This window comes from Gadus morhua, chromosome 12, assembly GCF_902167405.1.
Source record: "Gadus morhua chromosome 12, gadMor3.0, whole genome shotgun sequence".
Taxonomy (NCBI): Eukaryota; Metazoa; Chordata; class Actinopteri; order Gadiformes; family Gadidae; genus Gadus; species Gadus morhua.
The window spans coordinates 3,082,444-3,098,891 of record NC_044059.1 but is presented as its reverse complement, the minus strand read 5'-3'; the positions used below and the strand labels follow the sequence as shown (position 1 = coordinate 3,098,891).

At 43.5% G+C, this 16,448-nt stretch overlaps 2 protein-coding genes across 2 annotated transcripts in view; one reads left to right on the top strand and one right to left on the bottom strand.

The window, feature by feature from the left end:
* The first annotated feature begins 1,886 nt into the window (after positions 1 to 1,886).
* foxc1b (forkhead box C1b) lies at positions 1,887 to 4,178 on the top strand. The gene has a single exon (XM_030373412.1). It carries the CDS (start codon positions 2,175 to 2,177, stop codon positions 3,681 to 3,683), a length of 1,509 nt encoding a protein of 502 aa, XP_030229272.1. The 5' UTR covers positions 1,887 to 2,174; the 3' UTR covers positions 3,684 to 4,178.
* A 4,853-nt stretch (positions 4,179 to 9,031) lies between these two features.
* Positions 9,032 to 16,448, bottom strand: part of gmds (GDP-mannose 4,6-dehydratase) — a 116,501-nt gene continuing 109,084 nt past the window's right edge. The window contains exons 10-11 of the mRNA XM_030372746.1: positions 10,279 to 10,347; positions 9,032 to 9,575 (exon numbers count right to left, since the gene is read on the bottom strand). Of these exons, the coding sequence (XP_030228606.1) occupies positions 9,513 to 9,575; positions 10,279 to 10,347 (132 nt within the window). The 3' untranslated portion in view covers positions 9,032 to 9,512. The remainder of the gene's footprint in view (positions 9,576 to 10,278; positions 10,348 to 16,448) is intronic.

Sequence of the window (16,448 nt, the reverse complement as noted above, 5' to 3'; positions counted from 1 at the left end):
AGAATAATAAGACAACTTTTTTATGAAGAAAACTGAATCGGAAACATAGGGAATCACAAAATGAAATTGAAAGGGTGGGCTTTAAGGTCACATGGGCACCAGCATCTTGAGCAACAGCAAAACAGGATCATGTGGTCTGCGAGTCGATTTGACACGTCTTTATTTTGTACTACGCAGTCTGACCAGTAGAGGGCACCAAACGGCTATTTGAATTGGAGTGCACATCCCCTCCTCTAAACCAAAGCATGCAAGGAGCAAAAATAATACAATTGGAAACGTGATCTGTTTTAGGCTCCCTGTAGGATTAATGTCTAGCAATTGTAGGATCAACGCTGAGCCTTATGTATGATGTCGATTGTATTTCGCTTCTTGTAAGTGTTTATAAGTGGCCGTTTCTGTGGCTCATGAAAACACAGAGGCTTGCTTGTCCTTATGCTAGTCAAAATGATTTAAAGTTTATTTATCACAGCTACATATTCCCGATTCTGTTCCAATCATTCCTCAGAAATAGTATCACTTGATCGAATAAATCTGTTGGATTGGACAAAGTGTATCATTTTGAAGTACAAGAAGGAATACTAGATTGAGCTGGTAAGATGTAGAGCTTATTTTCCAGGCTCCGCGGCGAGGCTCAAATGGGCATGCATTTTGTTCTACACGAGTCGCAGGTCATCCATAGTTCAATATCTTTGAATGCAAAAAATAAAGATAGAAAGATAAAATGTGATGTCGTGAACAACATATTAAAGATATAACTAAATCCGACAGAATGTATTTATTATAGGCGAAAAATATAATACAAATGTATGCCATCTGATTAAGTTTAATCCGGTTAACTCAATGTGAAAGGTGACCAACAATTAGGCCTAGATTTTAGGCCTAATAATGCACCGATTCGCCTTTACAATACTAGGCCAACTATTCGATAATAAATCATTTGGCCCTCATAAAAATGCAGCAATAAAATCTGAAGCAAACCTGTTTCGATCTCTACAGTTTTTTTAGGCTGTTTCTCAGAAAGCATCAAAATGAATTGAATGTGGGGAGGAGAGAAGATAGTTCATTTCGCTTCTTCCAATCCCACCCAACGCTGAGCAGTTCCCTCACAACCGGGGAGCGGTCCTCCCATCTGTCAGCTGCGCGCCACCAAATGATCTTCATTTGACTCCCTTTAATGAGTTTGCTCATCCCGCCCACCGACACCGCGGGGCGTCATTAGGCTCCGGTCCTGTTTGTTTACCTAATGGTAAGGCGGCAGCTGATAATCATATAGCAACAACGTGTTGAGAGTTGCCGGCCATAAAATACTGCTTCCTGGGTTGTATTCTTGTTTTTAATATAGGCTATATATAATTTAGATAAAGGCCTCAATAGGCCTATATTTTCTAAAGATAAAGACATAGGCCTACACAGTTTTGGCGGCCTAATTATAGGTGGTTGCAATTAATGTCGAATTAATGTTCATTATTAGTATTTATGTTTTCGAAAAAGTGGTATTTGTTTAAAAAGGTGAAACCTCTCCCAAATATAATCCAATCATTTAACATTATGATATGCCTCCGAATGGCCTGCTGCGGTGATAAATTGATGCTTGGGTTTCCGACCTGAATGCCCTTCGAATGTGACATTTAAGTTTAAAGAGACTATAAAAAAAAGTAGTTTCCCACCTTGCATTTGAGGCTTCTTAGGCTTCCACGTGTTAACACAGCACGATATTTTTAGCAACGTTTTTTTCGATTAATCAAATTATAGCATCTCCACTAAATAAAAGGAGAGGAGGGGGAGAGAGAGAGGGAGGGAGGGGGGACAGAGTGTGTGTGTCTGCGTGTGGCCGCTGAAAAGCAGCCTACAAAGATTCATTTCGTCCTCCAATTGGATGTTGGAACTGAACAAACGTTCGGGGAGGAGCAGCACGGGCAGCCAAAAGAGAAATATGTGAAGAGTAAAAAAGTTGCGCTGCATTGAGTCGTGGTCGAGCCGTACTAGTTTCCCAAATGTTCACCACAGAAGTCTCTCACCTTCTCTCCAGTTTCCTTGATGAGCCAGTAGTATAAAACTACTTTCTAAAAGACAAGCGAGCTTTGGAAGTCCAGACTGAAGATAACTTGTTTTCTTTCTCTTTTTGGAACTTGTTGGCCGGGACTTTACGCGCGGTGACTACCGTGGAAAGCAGAATGCAGGCGCGCTACTCTGTGTCCAGTCCCAACTCCTTGGGTGTCGTACCCTACATCAGCAGTGACCAGAGCTACTACCGGACCGCTGCCGGGGGGGGATACACCGGCATGCCCGCGCCCATGAGCATGTACTCACATGCGGCCCACGACCAGTATCCCGCCAGCATGGCGCGTGCGTACGGACCGTACACCCCTCAGCACCAGCCCAAGGACATGGTTAAACCACCCTACAGCTACATCGCTCTAATCACCATGGCAATCCAGAACTCACCGGACAAGAAGGTGACTCTGAACGGAATTTACCAGTTTATCATGGAGCGCTTCCCTTTCTACCGAGACAACAAGCAGGGCTGGCAAAACAGCATCCGGCACAACCTGTCGCTCAACGAGTGCTTTGTCAAAGTGCCCCGGGACGACAAAAAGCCGGGAAAGGGCAGCTACTGGACCCTGGACCCCGACTCCTACAACATGTTCGAGAACGGCAGCTTCCTCAGGCGCCGGAGACGCTTTAAAAAGAAGGACGTGCAGAAGGACAAAGATGAGCGGGACAGACCAGGGAAGGACGCCTCGGCGCGCACCCCGGGCCGCGAGCCGCAGCAGGAGCTGCCCCCCGTGCAGGGCGGGCAGGGCTCCCAGCCCGTGCGTATCCAGGATATAAAGACAGAGAACGGCACCTCTACGCCACCGCAGGCCGCGTCTCCGACCCTGAGCGCCGTGCCGAAGATTGAGAGCCCGGATAGCAGCAGCAGCAGCAACAGCAGTATCTCCACGGGTAGCCCTCACAGCGTGCCCTCCTCCCGCTCCATCAGCATGGACGGTCCCGAGCACCACCACCATCATCAACAGCACCACCCGCAGCAGCAGCACCAGCAGCAGGGGAGCGGTGGCGGGCAGGCCTTCAGTGTGGATAACATCATGACATCCCTGAGGGGGTCGCCGCAGGCCGATCTCTCCCCGCCTCTCATTGCGTCCTCTCGGACCGGTATCAACCCGTCACTGTCGATCAACTATTCGCCCAATAACCAAACGTACAGTTCGGTGACCTGCAACCAGAACGCCATCAACGCTTCCAACTCGCCGAACGCAACGTATCACTGCAACATGCAAGCCATGAGTCTGTACGCGGGGGACAGGGGAGGGGGACACCTAGGCCCCTCCACCACCAGCAGCAGCAGCACCCTGGACGAGACGCTGCCCGACTACTCCATCACCACGACCACCACCTCTCCGCTGGGACACGGCAACCTGGGCCAGGCGGGGCAGGACGGGCACCACGCACACCACCAGGGCCGGCTCGCGTCCTGGTACGGGGACCTGAGCCACCTGAGCGGCACGTACCCGACGCAACAACAGAACTTCCACTCAGTGAGGGAGATGTTTGAGTCGCAGCGGATCGGTTTGAACGGCTCTCCGGTGAACGGGAATAATAGCTGTCAGATGGCCTTCCCGTCCAGCCAATCCATCTACCGCACCTCGGGAGCTTTTGTTTACGACTGCAGCAAGTTCTGAGTCAGTAAGCTGCAGGACAATGTGCCTCTCTCTTTAAATTAATAACTTTAATATATTTCTTTTGTATTTTCTTTTTTTGTACTTTAAATCAATCTTTTAATTCACATCCCGAATGGACATAGCACACATTAAGAGTGTTTTTGCTCTGGTTGTGTGTGTGGGGCGTGTGTAACACCATAAGCACGTAAGTTTCTCCTTTCACTTTTATGAATTGTTTTGCAGACTGCATATAATCGTCGCTATGAATATAAACGGTAAATTATATCATTTAGGCCAAAGTAATTTATTTTATAGGGAAATGGGTGATTAGATGATGAGGACCAAACACTCTAAAGTGATTTAAATGTTCTGCTCCTTTGTGTGTCCTTATTCTTATTAGAAATAGAGCGGGAACCTGTATACTGTTATTCTATTCATTTTTGTCTCATTTGTTTAAAAATAACTTTCTTGAAGGCCTTTCAGTTTGTATGTTTAATAAAGTGCCTCTGAATCTATTCTAATTGGACTGTTTTCTTAGTTTAATTATTATTCAATCATATAAAGGCCATTCCTTACCCATACATTTAAAATTGAAAACGTAGATGCCTCATACAATGGGATCTTCACAATCTGGTGGACTCTATGTCGAAAATGTATAAATGTTGTATACATTTCTTCTAACAAAATCCATGAACCAAAGAACGAAATAATAATGTATTTAAAGTTAAGTAGTCATACTGCTAAATTGTATTATAGGCCTATTTGTTTTTTTCTGATGAGTTAACAGGCCACTGAAATAACAGACCCAATGTTATTATTTTATCACATTACTTTTAGGTTAATTAATTAATAGAAGAAAACGTTATTTTACGAACCGCCGTTGAAGAAGGCAAGTGAAGACGTATAGGCTTCTTTCACAACACATGTTGTGAAAGAGTCCAAAAGGGCTCATAACCCAATCTATTAAATAATAATATTGACTATCAGTTCATATTTATAATGCCATTTTTCTGTTCATATAAGCCTCCCTGAACCTTTCTGTTACATTTATCTTCGTGCATTGTCAGCACTAACTTGTAGGCCTATGTCCCTGTATTTGGTTGCAGGTGGGCCTGATAAATTAAGGCTCTGTTAAAAGCAGGAGTGCCTCCCTTCACCCACCGGTGACACGCTGTTGTTTTGAAGGTCCTTGTGTATTTACGATTGAAATATAGCCCCTTGCCAGATGTTTACTCATTGTAGTGTTTCCCTGATGACACGAGGGAAACGGCCAAACCGCAGGGCGACTGCCCAGACCATGACAATACATAAATTATGAATGCAATTCTGTATCGGAACAATTTATCAAAAATCTTATTTTCCTGAAACATTAAGCATATTTTTTGTATTTTAACAGAGTAGCCTACATTATAACAAAATGCCCAGATACTTTTCTTCACATGGAAAGCCTCGCTAGTGGTTACCTAGACTACTGCAATAGCAATCACAAAGGTAGCCTAATTGTGTGTGATTTTTTTTTTTCTTCTGGAAAATTATGTATTTCTTCTTTGCCTAAACAACCATATCTTCCATAACATGTTTGGCCCAGTGTCAGTTGTGTTGAGTAGGCTACGGCAGGCCCAGTGGGCTATAGGCCTACCGGACCTGACAGCCGCGGGCCTCAGGGATCCGAGCTGGGACTGGAGAGGGCACACGTTCATTCATTTTAACGCTCCTAAAACCCACCGATGGCAGTACGGTTGTTTATCCTATGTGTAGTCTACATTAAAAGGTCATACCAAACGGGGGTTCAATGGCAATACCGCGCCATCTTTCTATCCGTAAATCCAAACGTTTCATTTGGCAATGAGGAATAAAACCACTTATTAGGATTGAATGTAGGTTATGTTATGTTTATGAATATGGAAGACATGCAGCATTAGCCTACAACTAGATTAAATGGATTGAAAGACATTGCAACATCATTATATTCTGATCATAATTCACGTAATTAACAAATGAGCGGGGCTGTTCCCAGCACCTCTCAGTTTAAAGGTGAATGATAAGGCCTAATTTGGAGGTTAAAAGCTCAAATGCGGAATCCATATCACAAATGAATATTTTATCACTTAAATTATACAGAGGCCGAGGCACATCGTTTTTCAGAGTATATAGCCTTAGCCACGTTAAAGAAAGGAGAAGAGAGAGATGGGTTGCTGTCCTCCAGCCTCTCTCGTAAGATATGGGCAGCCCTGGACCCCCCAACCCCAAGTAGGCTACCATATCAACAAGAAACACCCAGAACAGGCGGCATGTTGTAGCCTATATCGTTCAATACGAAAGAGAGAGTCCTGTGAAGACGCACTGGTTGAAGATACGGGCCACTGTATTAGACATGGAGAGATCTCGGTCCATCTGACAGTATGCGGACTTAACAGGCGAGGCGAAGAAGCGCCGGGAAGCTTATTCAGACACCTTCACATTGACAATGATATGATGATATCAGGCCAATAGGCCTTAGGTCCATCAATATCATTGCAGTTCAGGACCATATAATTGCCATTTGTTCAATAATTAACCTTTTAGATCTACAAACAAAAATAGCAGGTGTTTGTCACTTCAGACCACATTCAACTATGCATAATAACTGGCATCGAGCATGAGGTAGCCAGACTGCCAAGCATACCATCAACAACACGTGCCTGCCCGAGAGCCGTCGAGCAACACTTTTTTGTAAAAAAGAGGTCAAACCAAAAACTATATCCACCGCTTATTGTATTTAAATAACATGGTATAGGCCTAGGCCTCTTCAATAACTAGGATATCTTGTTATTGGGATTCTTTCTTTTTTGTATTTTGAAAGAATCCCAATATTTCATTCAGTTCCATTTATTTGTGCAATTGGAAATTAGAATTTCACTTAGAATTTTTAATATTAACATTTAGCACAATCCACTTATGACGGGGGTTGTGCATTAACGTTTCATTCTGTCTCATCTCAATATCAATCATTTGCTGTGATGAAAGCTCCTTTATATGTTATTTATTGGTATAACTTAAAGGTAAAGGTAAAATCGTTAAAAAACAGTGGACCTAATTAGGGTAACCAGGCCTAAATAAAATCGCATAATCAGGTAATTAAAACTTATCATTGGGAAAAAAAAGAAAAGAAATGTAAAAGCCTTGGATTGTCATTGAGGCTATATTTGTGATGTCCGATAGAGGTCCATTTAGGACCTGTATCCATGAAGGTCTATGAGGTATTCATGGTGAAGAGAGACCGCTCTCTCTATCTTCTTGATTCCAGGCCATTTATAAATGACCAGTCCATATAACTATAAATGAACAGTTCAGACAAAAAACACCAACTCCTTTTCTTTACATTTGCTTCGATATATCTATTCTATAGGCCTAACCCTTTTGGAACTTTGTATCATCTATAAAAGCCTTATGAAAATGAATTAGGTAACGCGTTGATCTCCTTAGAAACGTAGGCTATAATGTTAAATAGACCGATTGAATAGAGCATTTGGCAAATGAGATTTAGAAAACGAACATCACTGAAGAGGAAATAATATTATTCAATTGCACTTTCCAAATTAATTAAATGTTTAGCCCACAGGCATATCCAATGCATTTAAATCAGATAGGGCCTATATTGAATCATTATATTTAAATTTGCCTAATGGGCCAACGTATCTGTTTTTTTTGTTAAACATGTAACACCATTTGACTTGACAGACGTAGGGTGCTATTTAATGAAATGTATCTTAACCCGAGCAGCAACACGGCTAAATAACCGATTAGGCCGGATCTTTACCCGATGGGCACACATAGGCTAATAACACATAATTAAAAGCCTTATGTTTATTCCTACATGAGATGTATTAGATATTTATGTGGCTTTTGCCCTATTATAGGCCTATTTCATGATTGAAAATAACCCAACATGCACAACTCGTTTTGTTCAGGATTTTAATACGTTAATCAACTGGCCCTTTGCGAACAAACCGCAAGTAACAATGAACAATCTTCCCTATGTATATTCCACTTAGTGATAGGCGAATCACATCCAGGAGCCGAGGGGGATAACCCAGTCTCTGTTCCCCAAAGCCAGGCCCCGAGCCCACGAACCTTGCACCTGTGTGTGTGTGTGTGTGTGTGTGTGTGTGTGTGTGTGTGTGTGTGTGTGTGTGTGTGTGTGTGTGTGTGTGTGTGTGTGTGTGTGTGTGTGTGTGTGTGTGTGTGTGTGTGTGTGTTATGTGTGTGTGTGTGTGTTGTGTGTGTGTATTGTGTGTGTATTAAGCTAGAGAGGACGCCGGCACGATGGAAACGTGTTTTTCTCGCAGTCAGTTCCAGGGCCGACCTCAAAGCACCATCTGTTTCCAATTCGGAGTCCACACAGACGCTGCGCTGTCTATGACGGTCTGAGAACGACTTTGCATAGGTGTTGTCTTAGCACAAACTGTTTCTTAAAGATGTCCTCCCTATTTGGAATGTTGGACTGTTTAATCAATGGGTGATTATAATGCAGTGTGCCCATGGCCGGTGTTGAAGGATAGTCTTGTAGGCCTTTTCAATATTACCTATATCTATGCTATAGACAAGCCTATTGGAAAACTAATGTTTTTAATTCTTGATGTTGACTTTAGGCTTAAAAATTAAGAAAGAGGCTCACATCTTGTGAAAACATAAGGTTGTTAAGTCCTAAGAGAACCCATGCGTTGGTGTACTTGTTTTGTTTAGGTATTTATTTTCGATTTCAACAGTTGGGATTTCATCCTTAAGAATAGTTCTTGGAGTCTGCAATTCTGGACACACAGAGCCAGGAGGGATTCGGGACCCGCGGTAAAGCATTTCCTGTGGAGAAAAAGAGGGCAGTGTGCTGGAGAAAACCCTGGAAAGCTGAGCGAGAAGCAGGAGGGAAATGACAGGGGGGGGTGGGGGGGGGGGCTGCTCGGTCGACCCCTGTGCAACCTGGGAGCCCTGGCCCCAATCCAGGCACACATTCTCGAATTTAGGACTCAAAACGGCATTATCTTTTGTAATACTTCATTATTTTATTTTGATCGGGCCATTTTTATTTTTTTTGTTTAATATATTTTTATTAACAATATGCCAAAATGGACATGAAGAAAAGTAACTTTTTTTTTCTTCATCATTTGACAATGGTATATAAAACATTACTCGTATTTCACAGTATTTTGACCCAATAATGGGATGGGCCATGGTTTTTCTGAGGGAATATCGGGCTAATGATTAGTAAAGGGTGCGCTATAACATAACTGCGGTAAAATCCATGCCATAATTCCATTGGTGGCCTGTTTTTCCGACGGGAAATATATGGACAATTCGTAGTAGAACAACACACAAGGAATATGAGACTAAAATATGAGCGTAAAAGATCAATATTTATTTAACAAATTAATTCCATGCATTTCAATTTCTTTGATTTTCTAACCTTAATAATAACCTTCTTTACTATAAATTACAGAAGGCTACTTTCACTATATACTTTCCTAAATTGGAATTCACATTCAATGTATATAACGAATAAAATAATAAATACAAGAAAAGAGAATATCTAGAAGTTTCCCCATCATTATTTCGACCATATTCATTGCATCCACCGATTATAAATATAATTCTTCATTCTTTCTAATTAACAGTAAATTACTTGCATCATATAAAAAAGGAGAAACCCGCATCCAAGGCATCACACGGTTAACATTTACCAACAGAAATCACAAAAGGGACAAACCGATTAAAAAAAGTAAAGTGACCCATATTCATAATAAAATCCTTCCAAAATTGCGACAGCAGCCACTGGAGTGTGTTATCGTTTCTATATTGAAAACATATTTTGGGAAATTAAGCATTAGGATTGTTCTTCATAAGTTCCATGTCAGCATCCACCATCTCTTTCACCAGCTCCTGTGGGGGAGGGGAGGTCCAGAATGTTAAATATTTTAACAAAGACAGACCATTAAGTTGGACCTATCTTATTTTCATATTCTGCCTAAAATAAGCGTCCCCACCATCAAATGCAAAAAGATAATTTCCAAAATGTTGTGTCCCTTCGTGTTTGACCCCTGCCCGTTTGGTCCTTCCATTCACACACCATGAGCTGGCTAAAGACTTATTTAAAGCAAATTGTCCACCAACTCCTAATAGCATGATGTACATAATGTAGCCCCTGGTCTGCATTGGTTTTGTTATTCCATTGTTCATTAAAAAATAAATAAAAAATAAATAGAAATTTTGTCAGTAGATGACGTTAGGTAGAGTAGCCTTTCTTTCTTCATCCAAATCACTTCCAGAGCCTGGCTCAGTCATGATCCCAGTGTTAGTATGTGATTTAATTGTTGTTGTGTTGAGGAGCTGGCTAAACTATTTACCGCAAACACCAGCCTGCTGCTACGAAGCTACGGGAGTGTGATCAATGTAAATGTGAAATATTTCATGCTAAAAGGCTGATCTATTATCCAAAAACTAACAATGGAACCAATGAAATTGCCAAAAATACTGCTTTAACTTGATTAGGCTATATATATGAGAAGAATTTATGCACAAACATACACAATATGAAACATATAGCTCGGTTTTCCACATGGACACGGATCGAAGGGATACCAACCTCAAAAGTGACTTTGGTCTTCCATCCCAGATGCTCCAGGGCCTTGCTGCTGTCCCCTTGCAGGTATTCCTACACACACACGCACACAGAACAAGATAAAGAGAGAGAGAAAACCACTTAGCATTCATGTCGGATAGCCACTAGAGAAGAAGCGGGCGTTTAATACACCTCTATTTGCCAACCAGAAGAGAGTGCCTGACACCACACAAGCACACACACACACACACACACACACACACACACACACACACACACACACACACACACACACACACACACACACACACACACACACACGCAAGCACACACACGCAAGCACACACACACACCATTTGTCTGCCATTATGCAATCCAGACAGCCCCCCCCCACCCCATACACACACACCAACTCTCAATTTTCCCTGTTGTCGTTATATGCCGGGTTCAACATCCAGCGAGATCCAGTGAAATCCTGCCTGAGACCACCAGAGTGAGGCAGCTTTAGGAGGGAAGATTGAAGGAAAACCGCCCTCTGTGACTTTACTTTTCTGCTGTTTGTCTTTTCCTATTAATCGTGCCAACCAACAACAACATGATGGGTATTAAACAGGGCCATCGATTATTTAATGTGTAAAGTAACGGGCAATAAAGCTTAATCCTGATGAGGGAATCATTGAACAACGGTATTGTTCCTTGTGTCAGTATATTGAAAAATCATAACGGACAATAAGTCCACATTGATCAACCAATAAACATAATATTTTACATGTTACATTCTGAGGGGAGGCTCCTACTGCCGTAACTAAGTTTTGCGTGAGGGTAGGGCCTGCTCTGAGCCTTTTACCCTGCAGGGTTTTCTGTGTGGAAGCTGGATGGATGCGATAAAAGAGAAGTCTGTTCTGCACACGAAACAGGGCCTTTCGGAGACCTCTCTCCAACTCATGGCCGCTTGTCTGAGCACCCACACACGTAGGCAGCTACCCCTACGACGAGGCAGGGGCTGCGTCTCCCAGATCGTCCACCTCCGCGCCCAGAAACACAGTGGTAGCGCTCTCCCCCCCAGCCCGGCTTTTCTTTTTTTTTGTTGTTTTCACACACACTCACTTTCTCTGAATCTCTCACATACTTTTACCCGTCGCTTCATAACTTTCCCCAGTCTCTCTCTCTCGCTCTTCGTTGCCGCCTCTCTTCTCTCTCTCTCTCTCTGCCGCCGCCCCCTCTCGTTTCTCTCTCTCTCTCTCTCTCTCTCCATCCGTTTGCCCAGATATAGGTGGACATTTACAAAGCAAGCTCTCTCCCCAATCTCTGCGACTCCCCATTCCTCACCGTGGGGAATATTTGACTCAGTAGTGCATGAGTAGATTGTTATACACCTTTAAAACATTCACAAGCTCTACATGTACTTCTTTATCCTCATGCTTGCCAGACGAACAGGTTATTGAAAATTACACATCATTCATATTTGGATTGAATGCAGGTAATTAGTTGTGGAAAGTGGAAAGAATTTTCAACTGATTACATATTGCTGCGATGGCAATTCATCAGTAGGATGGATGTCATGATCACAACGCGCCCTACTATGTTAACACATGAAGTAATCCCCTTGTTCCATAATTACATTAATTATGTTTTATAATGCGGGACGTTTTGCAGCCTGCCTTAGAGAAACTTCCATTGTACTAAAAATCGCAGCTGCGCAGCAACCAATATACGCTGATGAAAAGGGAACGCTCAACAATGTGTGAATGTGGATATCATGCTGTCCTTTAGATTAACAGTTGAACCTGTGAAGAATATCAAAACAAATGTAATACCACTTTTCCTCAACTTAATGAGAAAGAATTGCCACAGGTTCCAATCTTTCAATCTGTTTCCATCACAATGAGCAGAGTTTGCGTTCTTTGAACCTCATCAGTTCCCGGTCAAAGTGATGAAAATCTTTTGATACAACTTTGAATCATTTTGTCTCATGTTAAGCCCAGTTGACAGACGCTGATTTGTAACCACAAGAATAAGTGGCATGTTGACACAGTCACTTACAATGACACAGTACTTTCTAAATAAACATCAGCATTCCAAGGCTACACTGGCATTATATCTAGCCGGATGGAATACACACACAAACAGCTCCAGCAAAAATTATCCGAAAAATACTCAAAAAAATACTCAGTCAAAATTGTGACATTAATGGAATCCCGCGGCCCCGTCATGGCAACAGAGCAAGAGTCAGCTAGCAGACCTGCGTCATGGTTGTTCTGTGACATTATGTGAGCAGTGCACACGCACACAAACACACACACACACACACACACACACACACACACACACACACACACACACACACACACACACACACACACACACACACACACACACACACACACACACACGCACACACAGGAGTTGCGAAAGTGTTCTCCGGAAAAGTCAACCGTACCCAAACAGAGCATGTAGCGAATAATTCCACATCAACCACTTTCAGATGGGGACACAATATAATCTTCACATGGATCAGATTAGGAACCAAACCCAACGTTGTGGTGTTTCCTGTTTAAAATAGCACTCTGACCATGTCTGAAAATATGCTGCCATGATAAAAACAATAACTGGTATAAGAGAAAATTAGCCGTAACAAAATGTCTGCCTTTCCCCGGCGGCCTGATACATGTTTTATATTAAAGTAAACATAAGAGATGATACAACACCGAGACACATCATGTGTTCAAAGTTCTGCATTCATGTTGACAGAATTGCATTATGGGTGAGGAACAACATGTACAAATGGCTTTACAAGGAGACCATTTCATGACTTGATAGTGACAATTTGACGAACATATAAATTCCGAACAATAAAATATGTAAAAGTAAAAACTTTTCCTGGCTTCAGAGGTTAGCCTGACGTAAAACAGATAAAAAAAAAGAGGACATCGATCACCTCCTGGCACCACCTAATCCTTACACCTGTTGAGTATGGACTCAGCATCATCGTCATCATCATCACCATCCTCATCCTCACCATTTCCTAATCCCGGTGGCAGTTTGCTACAACACAAGTCATGTAACCTCTCTTTCCATACTACTGAACCGTATGAAGTATAGTTTGGCATGACAGGAGAAAGTGAAACACCCAAAACTAATGAAATTGTGTAACTGCGTCAAAGATACTGGAAGCAGGGCAGAATGTGGACATCTGTCCTGTTGCTTTAACCAGAGAAGGAACCATCACTGCGGCCCCCCCCTCCCCAAGACAAAATATATAAAAATGAGACACATAAAGTGTGAGAGATCATGCTCCATAAAGCGTACAGGCCGTTAAAGGCACTCAAAGAAGGCATTTGACGCTAAGGAATTCTGCTATCACTGCAAGGACTGTCAATAAATCAGAGAGCACACTGGGGGCTGGCCCTCTTTAACACAGACATAAACATGCACACGCATACACGCACATGCTCACACAACCACTCACTCTCATACAAACACACACACACACACACTTGCTCACATGCATGCAGACACACACACACACATTCTTATATCTGGGCTCAAACAAAACATTTTCCCGTCACTACTTCTTTTTTTTTATAGGGAACATGCTGACTTATGGAAAGTAGATCAAACACTCTCATGGAAACAGTCTCATATCTCTGTCTCTCTCTGCCTCACTCGGAGGGCAGTCTGTGATGTGGTTTTTGGACCAGGCCAGTAGCTGCAGATTCTGGTGTTTGTACAGTAGTGGACTTGGGGCTCTCTCTCTCTCACACACACACACACACACACACACACACACACACACACACACACACACACACACACACACACACACACACACACACACACACACACACACACACACACATCAAACAACCAGATAAAGCAGGACCCAGACCCACGCTGCCCTCCACCACCCTACACACACTCTGTCCATCCAAGGCCCAGATGTTCCACAACCATGTCCTCACCTTTGACCTTGTTGTGTTCCTTTGTCACGTCACAGGCTCAAGTCTCCTAAGACATAGGAGGATTTTTATTGTACACGAGTTTGACATGTACAAGGACGAGGAAGAGGTGGCAGAGTGACGCGAGAGGGGAACAGATTAAACACCAGTAACCTTTCCCTTTCTCTCTTTGACTCGCCTCCATCTTCTTTAAAGCGGGTAAGGTGGATCAAGGCTAGTCTGGTGACACTGGGAACAGGTGTGGGAATTGTTGTGTGTTTCTGTGTGGGTTTTTCTGTGTGGGTGTGGGAGTTTGTGTCCTGGTGTTTGTGTGTGCAGGTGGGGATCAGAAGCCCCTGTATTCAGACTCAGAGTCACAAATCTGTCACTGACTCCCCAGCTCGCCTCCGACGCCTAGGAGGAACCAAGATGACAGCTGCGTATATGGGGGCCGAAACACAAGGAGATGGTGTGTGTGTGTGTGTGTGTGTGTGTGTGTGTGTGTGTGTGTGTGTGTGTGTGTGTGTGTGTGTGTGTGTGTGTGTGTGTGTGTGTGTGTGTGTGTGTGTGGAAGGGTTATAATAATTGCAGAACAGTGTTGCCCAGCGCTTTAAAATATTAAACGATCTGGGATTGTGTTTCGAACAGTTTTGAGTTAATTTCCATGCATTCTCGCACGTCATGAGAGAACCAATCGAACCACGATAGGGCTGTTGGTCACGAAAAGATGGACACCAAGAGACATAGACCAGAGACATATATTGGGACAAAGAGAGACAGAGACATAGAGAGAGACAGAGTGGTTAAAGCCGAGCAGCATGGGTGAGTTAAATATCTCAGGTTTCCTTCCCAGATGCCCTATGCAGCTTTTGCTGTGCACATTGTGTTAAGTGACCTCTAAGAGGTGGCCTTGTCACGCTGACAGGCATGTATGCTGCTAGCGCACACAAGCACACAAGCACCTGGAGTGCTTAGTTGGGGTCTTTGTGTGCAGAGTGTTAATTTACCGGCGCAAAAGACAGCAGGAGAGCAGCTAGATCCCATGAAAAAGAGATTAATATATTGTAAACAAAACACCAAAAATTGAATGAAACGAGAGATGGCCCCTCCTTGTGTCTCCCTTCTCCCCTAGCGCCTGTTAGCGGTCAGGCAGGTCCTGTGATGATTGCTCTGCATCAGCGCTCATTAAAATTCCTGGGGGAAGCTGTGTGATAAATATTTACACGGTGGAGGACACACTCTAAACACACTTAAGTGGGCTGGATCGAGGCGAGGCTAGCTGCCGATAGCGCTTAGCCCCCCAGCCCCCCCGGTCCGTGTGTGTGTGTGTCTCTGTGTGTGTGTGTGTGTGTGTGTGTGTGTGTGTGTGTGTGTGTGTGTGTGTGTGTGTGTGTGTGTGTGTGTGTGTGTGTGTGTGTGTGTGTGTGTGTGTGTGTGTGTGTGTGTGCGCGCTGTAAGGTAAGATATTGATCATCCAAATGACTGAAAGGTGTGGGGGAGGTACGGGGGTCCTTGATAATGCTGGAATGTCCACAAGTCTGCGGATATGCGTCTGTGTAGCCTTCGCACCCTAATACTGTGTGAAAGGTAGACATATCTCACATTCAAGCAAACACATGGCCGGGCACGTGCGTTTACTGCGTTTGTATGAATGCCTGCGCATAGCCGCTGTACACACACACACACACACACACACACACACACACACACACACACACACACACATACACATACATACATACAAAAACTGTGGCAGAGTTGGCCACACTAGAGTTAGGGTGAGTGTTCCATGGTGCTGTCGAGGAGGGTGGGTGAGGTTGAGTGGGTAAGGGGGGGGGGGTATGGTCATGGAACAACACCCCCCCCCCCTACACTCCCCCTCCTGTATTCTATTATTCCTGCGGACGGGAAACAGATCATAATTCCTGCAGTCAGCAAAAATTCTGCAGTCTGCAGGAGTGAGCCGCGGGAGTGGGTGAGGGAGGGAGAGTGAGACCAGAGGGGGAGAGAGAGGGGAGGAGTGAGAGGTAGGAGTGCAGTGGAGCAGAAATAATATAGAGGAAGAGGGGGAGAAGAGAGTGAGAGGGACGGGGGTAGATAGAGGGACAAACAAGTAACAGGTCACGGCTTCCAAAAACTGCACTTAAGTTCTGGGTTATTTATCTGTTATGTGTAGTCTGATGTGTCTGTCGAATAGATAATTATGATTTTCGGCATATGAAATGTATAAAATATCTACAATAAAGATAGATTCAC

What these genes read in the sequence shown, in the direction of transcription:
- foxc1b (XM_030373412.1), top strand. Translation starts at nt 2,175, where the DNA reads ATGCAGGCGCGCTACTCTGTGTCCAGTCCCAACTCCTTGGGTGTCGTA.